Source organism: Hippocampus zosterae, chromosome 6 (assembly GCF_025434085.1).
Source record: "Hippocampus zosterae strain Florida chromosome 6, ASM2543408v3, whole genome shotgun sequence".
Classification (NCBI taxonomy): Eukaryota; Metazoa; Chordata; class Actinopteri; order Syngnathiformes; family Syngnathidae; genus Hippocampus; species Hippocampus zosterae.
The window spans coordinates 9,309,538-9,325,280 of NC_067456.1; the positions used below are offsets into that span (position 1 = coordinate 9,309,538).

Consider the following 15,743-nt stretch of genomic DNA (forward strand, 5'->3'; position numbering starts at 1 on the left):
TTGCCCTCATCCATTAACACCATTAATTTACATAATTTGACCTTTTTAGATTGATGATACTCCAAACATAGATACAGTAATCAATTTGGAACGCAGCCTGGAAAATACAACCACAGCCAACATCTTTGTGTTGTGTAAGACCACGATGGGTAACAGAGCGCATGCAAGAGCAAACGGGTTTTCTTCAAATGTGACGCCGCTATTCTCGGGCAAATTTAGCCCGGTGAAATGAGAGAGCAGGATTGAATGTCATGCAAGTTCATCCGGACCCCCCGCCTCCTCCGACCCATGCTGAACACCTGATGACATCTTGATAATGTTTCACGCGTTATTATTATGGTGCCAGCACTCTACGGGAAAAGGACCAGAACTGCTAATGCTGCGGAGGCTTCTGCTTTAAGCCTGTCAACATAATGTTTACACATTAGCACCAAATGAAATTAAATACTGTTATTTTCCTGTCAGTGTGCGGATGTGTCGAGATGGGAACAACCGAGGATTTGTTTGCTTTGCTGTTTGTTTGGTTTCCTGTGAGGATTATGGGGTGCATTCCTTGGAGGATTCTTGTGCGATTGTTCCGCACTGATAGTGTCACGATGAAGGACTGCAATTGTTGAGTTTCACGGGCAACTTCCTGGCCTCAGATTTTTATTTTGCAACAAGGGAGCGAGAAAGTCCATTTGAAATCACATACATCAATGACAACATTTTAAAGAGCCTCGTGTTTCATAATGAGTGAGTATAAATGTCTACCGCCTGCCGCAAGTTTCATTATGATTGATGAATATTCAGATTGATCAACAGATCTGAATACATTCAGGTTTGAATATGCCGTGTTGTAAACTGGAGGTTCTTAACTGTCCATCCATCCATTTTCAGATCCGCTTTATCCTCACAAGGGTCGCTAGGGGTGCTGGAGCCTATCCCAGCCGTCTTCGGGCATGGATACCCTGAACAGGTTGCCAGCCAACCACAGGGCACACAGAGACGAACAAACATCTGCGCTCACACTCACACCTGGGAACAATTTAAAGTGTTCAATCAGCTTGCCATGTATATTTTTGGAATGTGGGAGGAAACCGGAGTACCCGGAGAAAACCCACACAGGCACAGGGAGAATATGCAAATTCCACACAGGAAGGCCGAATGGAACCCATGACCTCTGCACTGTGAGGTCAATGCGCCGGTCTGTGTCTTTGGTCTATGTAGCAGACACATGTGGGCTGGAGTGAATATTAGTGCAGACTGCTCACTTGGGCCAAGACCATCCCATTAAAACCGGATGGTTCAAGAGCAAATAGACTTTGGTGTGATATATTTCATTTCAGCTCATTTTACAGTGGATATAAAAAGGTCTACGCACCAGTGATCCGACACAAGGTTGTTGTTGGTTTTTTTTTTTGGTATGAAAAATGAGTTTATGTTGAATCGTTTCAGTACTTTCTGAACTACAAATCTGTGCAACTCAATTTTACAAATGTAATCTTTTGGAGAAGAGAATGGAAAAATAAATGCGGTGTGAACACCGTCTTACTCGAGAAAAGATGACATCTTTTGTTTCAACAGAGTTGGATAAATTACAGCATAGGTCGCTTTAATGGTGCAAAAAGTTTTGAGATGATTTCTCTTGGTCTCGTCTTTTTTTCGATCACAAAAATTTCTGAACACGTATGTGTGCGCAGACTTTTTATATCCTCTATAAATGCTACCTGCCCCTTTTATGAATTGAAACAGATGGTATCCGATAATAACTATGCCAATGTGAACCATGAAAATGCATTCAATGTGCGTGCACACATCCTAAATTGTTCCCTTCAAGGACCCCTTCACACAACCTGCAGTTGCGAAATTCCTCTCTTTATTGCGACCGTCGCCACTCGTTCCATTTGGCGAATGCTCGCCGCACGTTTCTGAGCATTACACTTAGTTTTTACCTTAAAATAACAGTGTGCCGCTAATCCGCTGACTCACTGACTTGGCGGACCTAATCCGACCGGCCTCGTGGCTAAACGGCTGTGGGAAGCCCTTGTGCGCCAATGTTCAACGCATAATTAATACGGGACGTGCGTCTACGTCTGAGCAGAAGGAAGCCATTGCTGCAGTGTACAGGACCCCGTGTGCTCACTCCCCGCCTTGCCTCCCGCTCTGTGCACACAGCAGCAGGCACTAATCAAAGCGCCCCCCTAATACCGTTAGCTGGGTCATGTGCTGAAAGCCAGGATTAGGAGCAGGAGGGCACAGGCCAATAGATCCAGCTTAGCAGGGAGCCTTCTCTCTCTCTCTCTCTCTCTCTCTCTCTCTCTCACACCCACCTACCTACGTTTATGTCTCTGTCTGTCTGTCCATGTAGATCAGGGGTGTCAAACTCATTTCACATTGAGGTAGATGTCAAGTGGGCCGGACCATTAAAATGATACCATACTCTGCTATAAATAACCAAAATAATGTCTTTCCTTTATTTTGGTCTAAAGAAGCACAAGACCGTCTGGAAAATGTTGACATTTCATGAACATATCTTTTACAAAACATTTCAGGAAGCACCTTAGATTTCTTTAGACAAATGTGCAATTTACTTTTATCATTCACATATATGCATTGCAACTGATCCCATTGATTGTACAAAGGCACAAAACTTTTAACAAGTAATTGGTATTGAAAAATATGGTAATGCTATTCAAGATTAAACAAGATTTATAAAGAATGGGATTTTTAAAGCATTTACACATGTGCATATAGAATCTAAATTTAATCACTGCCTACACCTTACAAACTAAGGAGAGTGCTATTAAATGTGTAAAGAATAAAGTATCCACATGTCCTTGATAGGGTCTGTTGAGTTGGGTCTGTCTTAGTGACAGACTGAGACTGCGGTTGACTTCTTCTCTAATCAAAACACTGTTGTTTTCTACTCTTATCAAAACAATGTGCCCCCTAGCGGATACTCCACGAATTGCACCTTATTCAAAATGTTCATTCTGTGTCACAAATGCGGATGTCACAAATGCGTCTCCAAGGTACAAAGAATATGCGACATGTAGCAGTGCACTGTATGTGCTATATGCTTTTCCCCTCCGATGTGGCTCGGCATCATGATAACAAAGGTTAAAAACCGACTTGTTCCACTGCCTGTCTATGGAGTGCCGGCAGACTAAGAAAATCTTGTGTGAGCTGTCTGTTTTCGAAAATGTCACCGTAAACAAACAGTTCTCGTTTCATCCCGACTGTGATGTTCCCCTGGGGGGCGTTGTGTTTGCTGATTAGTGTGCGGAGTCTTTGCACACTCTTCATGCTTCTGTACAATTGGCAAGTGTAATTCAGCAGCCTTATAATGAAGTGCTGCTTTCACAAGAGAAAATATATTTTTATGGGTGCTAGCCGCAGTGTTGCACTTGCCTTTTTTTCCCTATCCAAAGTAATATTCTGATTCTGGTCTCCAAACTGCTCCACTGATGCTCAATAGGGTAATGCGAGCTGTACTCACATTGCCTCACGGCGCAGTTGAAGGTGACTCACTTGCATGCGACAAGAACCCCCCCAAAACTGGCTTTTGAATGTTGTTTTTAGAAAATCCCCATATTGACACTCACTGGAATGCATTGGAAAAAAAATTGGGGGAGATTGGAAAAAACAAAACAACCGCTCCAAATATGAACAAAAATAATAATTCAAAATATTGTGGGAACAAAATTGAAAGAATTTGTGAATATGCAAATATACGGATGCGGAGCCGCAAGTTGCGGGGGTTAACTGTGTTATCTTTTAAAGTCTCCTTAAATTTCTTTCATTGAAATGAACAATAACACAAGGATGATTTTTACGTCATTGCTTGTAGCTGACATTTGTATTGTTGACATCACAGTTATCCATGGATGATTAATTTCGATGGATGAGTTAACCGCAAGATTCTTTGTACCTAAACTTTGTTCGACATTCTATGAGATATTAGAACTAAGACAATTTGTAATGCTTGGGAAAGTAGCTTTAACTTTCTTTTATTTCCCAATCAACAGTGTCAATCTAGTGGTCTTTTTAAAGCAAGACTCTCTGCTCACGCGGATCACATTTCAGTTGCCTGGGTTATGTAACGTGACAACCATACGTTAACATTTGTTAAAGACATTTAGGAGTCCCTTGTCATGAAAAAGCCATTTGGCAGTTACGTGCGGAAGGAGAAACGAGCCAGGGAGGATTCGCTTGATCCCCAGAGCACTGCTCCAAAATGTCCTTATTCAATGTTGCAGCTCGCCCTCGATGCCCCCACGTCTTCACTTCGCTGCAGGCCACTTTGTGCCGCTAACACATGCTGATACCGAACCTTACCGATCCCAGATCACCAGTCTCTGCTCTGGCAAAACGCGTTGGTATGTTGAACTTCCTGGCGCTACTGTACTTGTGAGCTCAGAGCCAGATTAACATTTCTCTGTTGCAAACACAACCGACTCATGAGAGGGTAACAAGGAGCATGGGAGGGGGTGGGGGGTAGTAAAGGCGTGAAGCTTTCTCGTTGGTACCGCTGCTAATTCGACAGAGGCGAGGAAGGCAGAAAAGAGCTTGCTGGGTAAGATGACTCCGATGTTCAGGGACAAGATTAAAACCGGACACCCACCTTTTTTAAGAAGGCAGAATTGGTTGGCATCAATTGTGCTAGATGTCTTATGACAAGAATAGGGCCTGCAGTGTTGGTCAGTATCAGAAGTTAGCCGGGTTTGTTCTCAATGGATAAGAATGAAAGAATCTGAATATTTTTTTAATACTGTATATGTATATGTGTCTGTGCTGATGCTTTGCCTACAAAATGATTGTACAGTGGAGCTAAGGCAAAAGCTGTACTGGTTTCAGATCCAAATCCGTACGAAATATTCCGGGAAAAATACATCTCGAAAGCTGCTCAATAATCCAGAGTTTGAATCGAACATCTTGCACGGCCTTCATATATCTCGCAAGCAAATGTCACAAGACCTTGGCATATTTTTGTGTGACCTCAGTTAAAAAAAACAAAAACGTAACTCCATGTTTTTTAGCCTTACTTCGTGTTTATCTGTGTCGTATGAGGCCGCTCCACATCCAGACATGTACATGGATGGTACTCGCCATGTCATTCATTTGTTATCAAAGTTAAGAAAAGTTGTTTTTTTCTTTATGCAGGTAATCACCAACAATTTGAAAATTTGGATTAAACCACTGCGTGTCAACAAGTGAAACTTTGATGATGGTAACAATATGCCCCATACATTTTCCTCTTCTTTTTTCCATTCTGTCTAGTAGGAAAATGTTGAGTCTCAATCCAAACCGATGAACAACCCATTGTTCCACACTAGTTTGTGTTCCACATTTGAGGTTACACCGTACCTTGCGCAAGATCTTATTTTGGATGCTCTTTGAAACCCCCTTTCAAACAAACAAACAAACAAACACACACGCGGTGATGGCAGCGTTACTTCAAACAGTCGAAAGTGTGAAGTCACTTTGCCATTTCGGAACACGCGAGTGAAACCAAAGAGAGCTGACCTTAAAACACTATTTTAACATAACTTACTCAGCATGATTGTTTGTTGTTGTAAAGCAGTTGGCGCCCCTGTTTGTTGCTAAGGTTGCCCGCACTGGTCCATTCTTTGGAGTGTGAACTTTAATATGGCCACATAAAAATCACTCTAAAATAGCATTTTTACTTTTGTTTTTCATTTGTGTGTGTAACTCATGCAACACAAAGACCCCATCTCGACAAAGACATTCACATCGTGCTATCATTCTTCATAGAAAATCTAAAAAGGCTGTCAAATGTATGTATTGTAAGAGAGTATCAAGTTAGAAGTTTGATTCACTTTCATTTTGAAATCAAATGATTGATTGTGATGACAGGGTGGTGCATCTCGTCATTAGTCAAACTCTGGTTTAATGTATTACACGGGATGCCTTTCTCATGCGTTCATTTATGGACTTGATAAGACGGATGCGCTAGAACATTGGTCCTCAATCCTCGGGCCGCGGACCGGTACCGGTCCATGGGTCTTTTGGTACCGGGCCGCAAAGAAAGAATAAACAACTTACATTATATCCGTTGTATTTATTTTGAAAAATTACCGGATTCTCGGTTACATCCGTCTACAGTATGTCACTCTTGACGTCAAGGTGTGCTTCTCGGTCACATAATAGGTTACCGCTAAAATGAAACCCGGGAGCTAGCAAAATGAGTAAAAAACAAACGTCTTTGGGAAGGAGAAAAGGCCTAGCCAGGAGACCGAAGAGGAGCCTACGACTTTTAAGAAAAAGAAGGCTAGATTGAATAGACAGTATCAGGAGTCCTACTTAAAATACGGGTCTCAATGGGAAATTCCTACGCACCAAGCCCACTCTGCATCATATGCGGCGATGGTGAGTTGTATTTTCCCGTGCACTTTCTATCTTATTTTGAAGGCAGGTTTAAATGTTACCATAGTGACCAGAGAGTGTTGCGGGCAGATAGGACGTTCCTCGTGTCATGATTCGTGTTTATTATTATGTTTCGAAAATACCGCAGTTTTCATGCATACTATTTTGTTGTAAAAGCGGTCCCTGGGGCAAAAAAGGTTGGGGGACCGCAGCGCTAGAGCATTTCACCTCTATAAAGATACCAACCAGCTTGTAAATGAAACAAGGGCGATAATGGCCACAACGATAATTTAGTTCACCGGTGACAGTGAGACTGCGGCAAAGATGTTGCTCCTGTACTCTCTGGTTACATTATGTACCTGACAAAGGCCTTCTTGGAGGCTGAAGGTTAAAATATGGTATTATCGTTTCCATCTGATCCGAGTGTGCAAGATGTTTAGTGTGGGCACGTACGAGTGTGTCACAGTCAAAACAGTAACTGCATAACTGCCTCTCCAGCAAATTATCCATTTACTGCACTGCTCGAGCAGTCCTTCAGAGCGGAATTACTTTCCAAAATCTCATTCACGTGTCACAAATGCAACAGTGAACGGTATTTATATCAAGGTGCAAATTGCAGCATTCTTTGTGGTTTTTGCGGCTCTGGTCGAACGCATTTTGACAACATCATCTGAATGTGAACTTTAAGTTGCTCAATTGCAATATGTTTGTTATGACTCTATTAAAAAGCCTTTCTTGAACTCCTATACAGAAAAAAAAAGAGTTGTCAATAGAATGTTTGGGAAAATTGAAGTCGCTGTGTTGAGATAAAGTGAGAGGCACTGTGTGTGTGTGTGGGGGGGGGGGCGACGACAGACATTCTCATTGCAGTCATGCATGCTGTTGTTGTTATTCTTGAACACCCCCCTCTATTCCGCCACCACCACCTCTCCTCCTCTGCCTGGACATGGAGTCTTGACTGATCATAACACTGCACAGAATGTGCGTGCCCGCTCCGCTCGTAGGCGACAGCGCCCCCCCGCTATGGAGTACAGAGTCAGCAGGTGCAGCTGACGCAGAAAGGCTTTTGAGCAGGCAGGGCCAGTTGGGGCACCGAGAGGGAGAAGGAGCCACGGGAGCACCGGCTCACAACTCTCAGACACACTGGACAAATCAATGAGCGTTTAGACGGCTGAGAGGACCAAGGGGAGACGACGCCTCATACAAATAGCTTTGCTTCAGTCATGTATGTAAGTAACATTTGGGTTTGATTATGTGGATGAAGTGCGGAGAGGTTTTATGTGGAGGTTGGGGAAAGGATCGGTGAGGCATAAATCATTTGCATCGATGCATTTATATCTCTCATGAATTGTAAAATATTACACAGTTGTGGTCTGGAAGGGAAATAAAACACCTCTGACTGGGGAGTTAAGTCATGCCGGGCTATTGCAGGGGCAGTGAAGTATTCCTCTCATATTATTAAGAATTAACCAACCGGACTCTGCTTTTTGTCTGGAGAATGACAACCCCGTTGTGACTCAGACCCCGCCGGGTCGACTAAACGGAGTGGCATAGAGGCGCACTGTTGCCAACGTGTAATTGAAAGGAACAATTGTGGCGGAGATGGTGTTTGGTCATGTGCAATGAGGCTGCGGCGCCAAGTCAATGTCGCCACATGGCGCAACATCAGAATCATCACCTCCTCCTAGGAGCTGATGTTTTAATGACTGCTTGTTGTCAGAATTACAGTCAAAATATGAATAACCATAGTATGTCTACAGGTCATTGAATATTTTTAGTATTGAATATTCCATTGATAAACCAAGTTTACGGGATGAAAATACATTTTCCATCGTTAAAAGAACAAAATGTGAGGCACGCGTATTATTGTCGGCTACTAAAGGCCGCTATACTCGCATTCCACACTATAATATATGTGATTGTAAGCGTGTGATTGGGTTTAAAAGGTGGGGTCTGTCCTGGTGAATGCCGTGGGTGTCAGCGAAGGAGGTAGAGTTGGCTGTTGGGAGCTCTAGTTAGCTGTTAACTGGCTGATTCTTAGCAGTCGGTGCTTGGGCTTGAATTGTGCCGGTAGTACAAACTCATGTATTAAAGCAATGGTCACCAAGCACTGGGCTGCGGGGGCTACCTTGAGCATGGCCTCGCAGATCAAAGAATGAAAAACGTCCAGGTCTTCCGGTTTATTTTTTATCCGAGGCTGAAAAATATTTTATTTTGAAAAGTGACCGTATTCTAGACAATTAGCATCTCGACGCAAGTGAAGATGCTAATTTTCTTGGTCGCACAATGCTAACATTAAACCTTCAAGCTAGCAAAATGAGTAAAAAACGGACCATGCACTCATGTCGAGAGCGACTCTTGATTTCATTTTTCTGTTGCTAATATCATTCATGCACTTTATATTTGTTCAGTGGCATCTCTTGCATGTTTAAGAACTACCACAGTGACCATAATAAAGCTTTTTTTTTCTTCAACAAAACGCAGGCATGCAGAACATAAGTGCCAGCTAAAAAAATGGCTGGCTTGAAAATGAATTATTTTGCATTGGTCAGTCTTGATGGGGTCTTCACTTGTTTGCACGGGGAAGCTGACATTATTCCCTATGCACAGAGGGAAGGGAAAATCTCTTTCTGAATGTTTTGAGCTCCTGTTTCCATTATTCTGTCTCACTGATCAGAATGAGGCTACCCAGACTCATTGACACAGCTTGGATGAAGCGCAACCTTCCGCAGTTTTCAATTTTACTCCCGCTGCTTCCTTACAGAATTATTAAACGCTATCACGTAAAACGCATCAAATTAACGATTTTTATTATTATTATTTGTAGAATGTAACTGATCCACAATTTTGCTCTCCTCATTGTGATCCACCTCGACTTTTAGAATGCAAAGTTCCGGCTTTCACTGTCCTTGATCTCGACAGTCCGCCATCATTGGCTGTTTCCGCCTCTCACGTCCACCCTCTCTGCACACCGACAGCCACTCATTGGCCGGCGTGTGTTCTCAACGTGGAGATTATCCTTTGGAAAGGCTGTCTAGACTCGGCTCGGTTCTGATTTTCTCTCTCTCTCTCTCTCTCTCTCTCTCTCTCTCTCTCTCTCTCTCTCTCTCTCTCTCCTCACCACAACCTGCTGAAATCTCATTCTGTCTCTCCCGCTCTCTCCAGCCTTCATTCACTCCTCCTGTCATCATCTACTCTCTCACCCCATCTCTTTTCCAGTCTTTCACACGCTCTCAGTCTCCTTTTGGGCTTTATCTTACCATCACCACCACCTCCACCCTCTGTGCCCCCCCCCTACCCACCACCAAACGTTGCTGTACTGTCTTCACCCAACGACAGTTTCTCACAGATGTGCGTACGCATGAAGGTGAGTGGAATTGACTTTCAGGATAGCTCTTGCTCTCTTTCTCTTTCTTTTTACCTCATCACTGTCATAAGTCAGTCAGCCATCTGTTGCCGTGTCCTTGGACGTCGGGTGTATCACAACGACATCCACGGTTTAGTGAGAGGAGGCGGGGCGGACTGTGCCGCCGCGTGTAATTGCGGGCCCAAGCTCGTGACACGGTGTTTCCCGCCAGCTGTAGTGTCGGCCGGCGCTGCAGTGGCATCTCAGCCAGATTCATGAGCATTGTGCTGCAAACAGTGAGAGGAGGGATCACATTGTTGGCACGGCGCGCGCTTCCAGAGGCAGACGTTGTAGCTTAGCATGCTAGTCTGGGGACAGGAGAAATATTTTCTGCAATGCGATACGCACTGTGCAAATGAAGAAGCTATTTTGATGCCCTTTTGAAGTTTTATACAGTGCAATGGAGTGAACAAGGAACGCTTGGCAGCTCCTGACCAAGCTGTCAGCTGCAGCGGTGATGAAACAGAGTTGAAACTTGATTTTTCCAAATTCTGAGCCTTTCCTGTCACTGCCTCTCTATAATGTGGATGAACGACAAGCTCAAATCATGTTCTGACTTTTGGTGGCCATTGTTTGTAGTTTCCTAAAGTTAGTTAACGTTAGGCTAGAGATATGCATGTGAATTTTAGCGATTGGTCGTGAAGCTTTTTTCTCCCCAAGAAGCATTTTAGTTTCTGTATGTGTGTGCGTCTCCCTTTGACTGCCAACAAGAAATTGTCCCTGCTAAAAATGATTCTCAATAAGAGCTTGTTGTCACTTTCAAGTGGTTTTTATTCGGGTGTTTAGGACAGGACGAGTCGTCAACAAATTGCGTCACGACCTGCAGTATGTAAATGTTTGCTCACAAACAGTGAATTTGAACTCTGCACGTGACAAAAATATGAGAATATCGTTGCAACATCAGGCACTGCCGATAATTACTGGATAATTAGCTTTGTCTTTTGAACAGCTGCCGCACCCAAATAGTGAAGTGTGTGTTGGGTAAACATGAATGTTGTCAGCGTCAGCACCTCGGATAGTGGTTATGCACAAAAGATGTTCAGTGTTGATGGACACGGTTGGAGACGTTTAATTTAATTGAAGATCTTCCTTGTTGTGGTTGGCAAATGCAGTCCAGTACAATCTGTGCCCTATTTTCGTTTGCCAGTGAGTGCATATGATCATAATCTCTCTGAAAACGTTGCTTCGTGTTTTGTTTTTTCTCCCTCAGTGTCTGCTGAACTTCAACATTGCATCCTTAAACAAGTATCTGCTATTTTGCTGAGAGTGAGGATACTTTTCCAAGCTTTTTATGACTAGACACTATTAGGTCGCGCCATATAAGAGAATGTTTCGTATTTTCTTTTTTTTTTTTTAATCAATGGTTTTCTAAAAGCCATGAGTTGAATGACTCATCAACTAGTTATGCAACATGGCCCTTGAGTTTGCTGAGGTTTCTCCGAATAAGATGAAGGTCACACAGAAAAAAAGTGTGCTTGTTGAAAGTCTAAATTGATTTCAGTAATCTGATTCAAAAAGTTCATTTCGTATATTCAGTCCACACAGATGGAAATATTTCCTGATATATTTTTTTAAAATGTACTTTGGTTTATTTGCATTTACAGTTACTGAAACCCCAAACGAAACAGTATAGCTTGATTTTTATTTATTTATTTTTAAATTAAATATACCTCCTCAACCCCTTGGTTCCGTCCGCTGCTTGGGGAAGCCCTTCTTCCATTGGCTGACCGGTTTCAGTCAAAAATCTCTACCACTAAGCTAGTATGGATCAAAATTCAGCGGTGTTCCTCAAGATGACACGTCAAAAACTGACCTCAAAACTTGACTGAAATAGTACAAATACAATGTATTGGGGAGAGGAGCAGAAGAATACTATCGGCCGTGTACGTCAGTCATCAGTTGTCGTCAAATGTCTTTCCATTTATTTGTTTCAGAGGATTTTAGGAGGCCTTTGAAGATGGCGAGCACCAATTCCATTCTCTGATGTATGTTTCCTAATATTTACCGTGTGACGGTTTTGTCTAGTTGCGTCTCAAAACTGTCACAATGCATTGGCAAGTACAGACCTTCATAAATGTGGTGGAGACAGTTCGATTCAGTACAAATCACATCAACAGTAGAGGCCTTCACGCCGCCCAAATGCAATTTCCATCGGACTCACGGTGTCAGTATCACCCGACCATAAATGTAGTTGGAATGATAAGCTGCAGAGTGTAGCTGCAGGAGAGCTGCTAGGTATGAAAAACAAGGTCGGATAGATAGATGCAAAGAAATGTGCCTCAGGAGCTTTGGGCACATTGAGGCAGGAAATGCAAAAACACAGTGATGTTCGAGTGGTCAGGTGTAGTCAGGATGCATGATCCAATAAAGAAAGCAATGTTGTAGAAGTCTTCCATTTCCTTGCTCGGTGGGAGCGACAGCATTTTTTTTCCTTCGCCGTAATTTAACAGGAAGTGTTGTAACCTTTTCAAGGTTGTAAATTATTAACCTGGTGTGGTTTAGAGGCAATCATATCGGCGAACAGGATTGCCATCTACAACGTGCTTTTTCTATGGGAAAGGAAATCACAGCTGTCGTTTGTCAGTTGAATGTACAGCCTTTTTAGACATTTGACAGAAAACCCTCAGTACAGAATTAAAAGCTTCAGATTTTAATTGACCAAGGAATTAAATAGATGGCACATACTGATCCAATGTGGTTTCACCCGGACCTAATCAAAGCCACTTAAGCTTTCATGTGTGTCTGCAGTGGTCCAATGGAGGACAGAGAATAGTGTGTGACCTCAGAATTTCCAGATGGAGGCTCTCCTGTGAGGAAGAGGGTAACTGCTTGCCCCCCCACTCGCAATGAGCACAGCTCATGCTGAGCTAATCGACTTGTTTACATGTAATGCGCCCTGTGAACAATTGACACGACCGTAGAAGGCAATGGTGCATTCGCCTCCTCAATAAAGCAGTGTTGTGTTTATGTTTCTAATTTTACATCAGCTTCAGAATCGTTGTCAGCATCTAACACCATTAGCATACTAATTTAGGCTGGACATTGCAATTGACTGCAAAGTGATTAATGGCTAATTTAAAATGTCATTGTTGGACATTGTTTGGTGAAGCAAAATGGCGCACCATACATCACAGGCGGGCTTGTTTTTTGAAGGAGTTCCATCTGTATTTGTATGTTAACCTGAGCGTGGACGTTCATCGCTAACCTATTCTAAGGCAAAACCAAAGACAAACTTACCAGTCGATAAAGAAAATTCAATCTAAAATTGTCCTCTAATACCGCCCGGTGGTCCAGTGATTAACGCGTCGACCTCACAGTGCAGAGGTCATGGGTTCGATCCCGGCTCCGGCCTTCCTGTGTGGAGTTTGCATGTTCTCCCCGGGCCTGTGTGGGTTTTCTCCGGTTACTCCGGTTTCCTCTCGCATTCCCAAAAACATGCATGGCAGGCTGATTGAACACTCTAAATTGTCCCCAGGTGTGAGTGTGAGCACAGATGGTTGTTCTTCTCTATGTGCCCTCCGATTGGCTGGTAACCGGTTCAGGGTGTCCCCTGCCTACTGCCCGAAGCGGAACATAAAATGGATGGATGGATGGATTGCTCTCTAATGCGTAGCCTTCTCAACCACTGTACTGCGGCACATTCAAAGTGCGGTGCTGTGGGAAATGATAGCTATTTTAAATAATTGTTCTGTCTAGTTATTAGTCTGAAATTGTTAAAAAGGATCTGTCTTTTCTCTTGCAGGTGAGAGAACGTGCGGACAGGCTGTCTCACACTAAACTATGGAATGCTCTCTGCACCCAACATCACTAGTCTCCAATCTTTGGACTCACCTGCGCAAGCTTAGTTAACAGCTGTGCTCCACCCCTCTTTCCGACCAGGGGACGAAGAAAAGGAGCAAGCCCCTCAAGTCCTCCGCCATCCCGGGGGCACTTTCACTTTTTAGCGTATTTAAGATTTTATTCTCTTCTTGTGTGCGGGGTGAAAACATATCAAAATGGATCTAGAACCGTATCTATGGATGGTGATTTTCGGCTTCATCATTGCCTTCATTCTGGCCTTTTCGGTGGGCGCCAACGACGTGGCCAACTCATTTGGCACGGCGGTGGGGTCCGGCGTGGTCACGCTGAAGCAGGCCTGCATCCTCGCCTCCATTTTTGAAACGCTGGGATCCATGCTGCTAGGGGCCAAAGTGGGTGAGACCATCCGCAAAGGCATCATCGACGTCAACTTATACAACGAGACGGTGCCTGTGCTCATGGCAGGCGAGGTCAGCGCCATGATCGGTAAGTTAACTCAGAATTAGGCTTGGTCTGTGGCAATTCTCTCTCTATAGTCCCTCATTTAGTTTTAATTATCGTATTTTCCACACTAAAAGGCGCACTGGATTATGAGGCACACTTCCAATGAATGGCCTATTTTGTAATTTTTTCATACATTGGGCATTATAAGACACAGTCTACAGTGCGTCCACTAGATGGAGCTATGCTCAAGGAAACACCAACGAAACGATCAGATGTCAGTAAAACTAATTTAATAAAGCAGCGACACAGTTCCCTGAACCAACAGCAAGTTATAACATTGACTTGTTAACGTTGAACTCTGTTGCTGCTGTTCTATTTCCGTGTTCAAATGCGTAACCGATCACCTTAGGTTTGAACTCTGCGTTGTCAGCATGTCTCGAGCAAGGAGCCATTTTTGGGTCGAAATATTACCGTAATGACCAGACACAAGGCACATCGGATTTTAAGGCGCTGTGAGCTTTTAAGAAAATGGAAGGCTTTTAGGTGCCCCTTTTAGTGCGGAAAATGTGGTAATAGTGTAGGGACCAAAATAGACATTATTGAATGGTTGATATAGGTCTATTGTATGTGAGGCTTCAATCAAACTTTTCTTGAATTATCATTCGGACTACAAAAATCCGTCCTGATTTGAACGTATGTGACAATTCAAAACTTTTGGGTCACTTGGAAATGTCGTTATTTTTTTATTAAAGAAAAACTGAATTTAAATTTTAAATGGTAGCGTATAGTTGCCAAAAGCCAAAGTAGAATGAGTAGATGAAAAATGTACTTGCACTGTCTCAAATTTTAGGGACAAAATGCCACCGTTTAGGGGCAGTCTGCCACCTTGAAGTGTCTTTGTTGTACTGTGAATTCTTTCAAATCATCAGTCCCACACCCAAGCGGACCACTTAACTAAAGCAGTCAAATAGCAAATGCCTATGAGAATGTTTCCATTTCCTTTGCTTTTGCTCATGTGACTGTGAGATGCGCAGTAACGTCGCACATCCACCCACACTGTTTTGTGGAATACTTCACCTCCATCAATTAACGCCTGTGTGTTGTTTACAGGCTCGGCGGTATGGCAGCTCATCGCCTCCTTCCTCAAACTGCCCATTTCCGGAACCCACTGCATTGTGGGCGCCACTATTGGGTTCTCCATGGTCGCCATAGGCACCAGGGGCGTCCAGTGGATGCAGCTGGTCAAGATTGGTAATATAAATCCTTAGAAAAATGTTAGCTTAGGCGTTGTGAAACTCTCCGCGGGAAAGTCTTTTATATCTATTGACAATCGGCCAAGCGAGTTGCTGGAGTTACCTCCCCCACGTGGTTTAGCGCGTCGGTTTTCAGAGGCGTGGGGAAGATGCATAATGAGTTGACCCCGAGTTCATGTGGGCTGAAGAGAAAGATGAATACAAGTGGCTGTGACATAAAAAGCACTTTTCAATTGGTACTTTTGGCCCTGTGTTACTCTTCTGATGACTTCTCTCTGCGTGCAGTGTCGTCGTGGTTCATCTCCCCCTTGCTGTCTGGGCTCATGTCCGGAGTCCTCTTCCTTCTTATCAGGAATACCATTCTCAACAAGGTGGGTTGTTGCAATCAGTATTCGCCTCTGAGTCATCTAAAGAATCAGTCAGGGGGTCGGCCTCGATCCATTTGTTCTCCCCCGAATCTTGGTAAGGTCCCT

General features: G+C 43.5%; 1 protein-coding gene across 7 annotated transcripts in view; it reads left to right on the forward strand.

Moving 5' to 3' along the window:
* The window catches only part of slc20a2 (solute carrier family 20 member 2), a 41,648-nt gene that overhangs the window by 10,238 nt on the left and 15,667 nt on the right, over nt 1–15,743 (forward strand). For 4 of the 7 annotated variants that reach the window (XM_052067199.1, XM_052067203.1, XM_052067198.1 and 1 more), the window contains exons 2-4: nt 13,518–14,059; nt 15,128–15,268; nt 15,556–15,641. In XM_052067199.1, the coding sequence (XP_051923159.1) occupies nt 13,771–14,059; nt 15,128–15,268; nt 15,556–15,641 (516 nt within the window). In that variant the 5' untranslated portion in view covers nt 13,518–13,770. Of the gene's footprint in view, nt 1–7,432; nt 7,599–9,518; nt 9,737–13,517; nt 14,060–15,127; nt 15,269–15,555; nt 15,642–15,743 lie in introns of those variants that run through there. The other 3 variants (XM_052067200.1, XM_052067202.1, XM_052067201.1) reach the window with 3 other exon arrangements.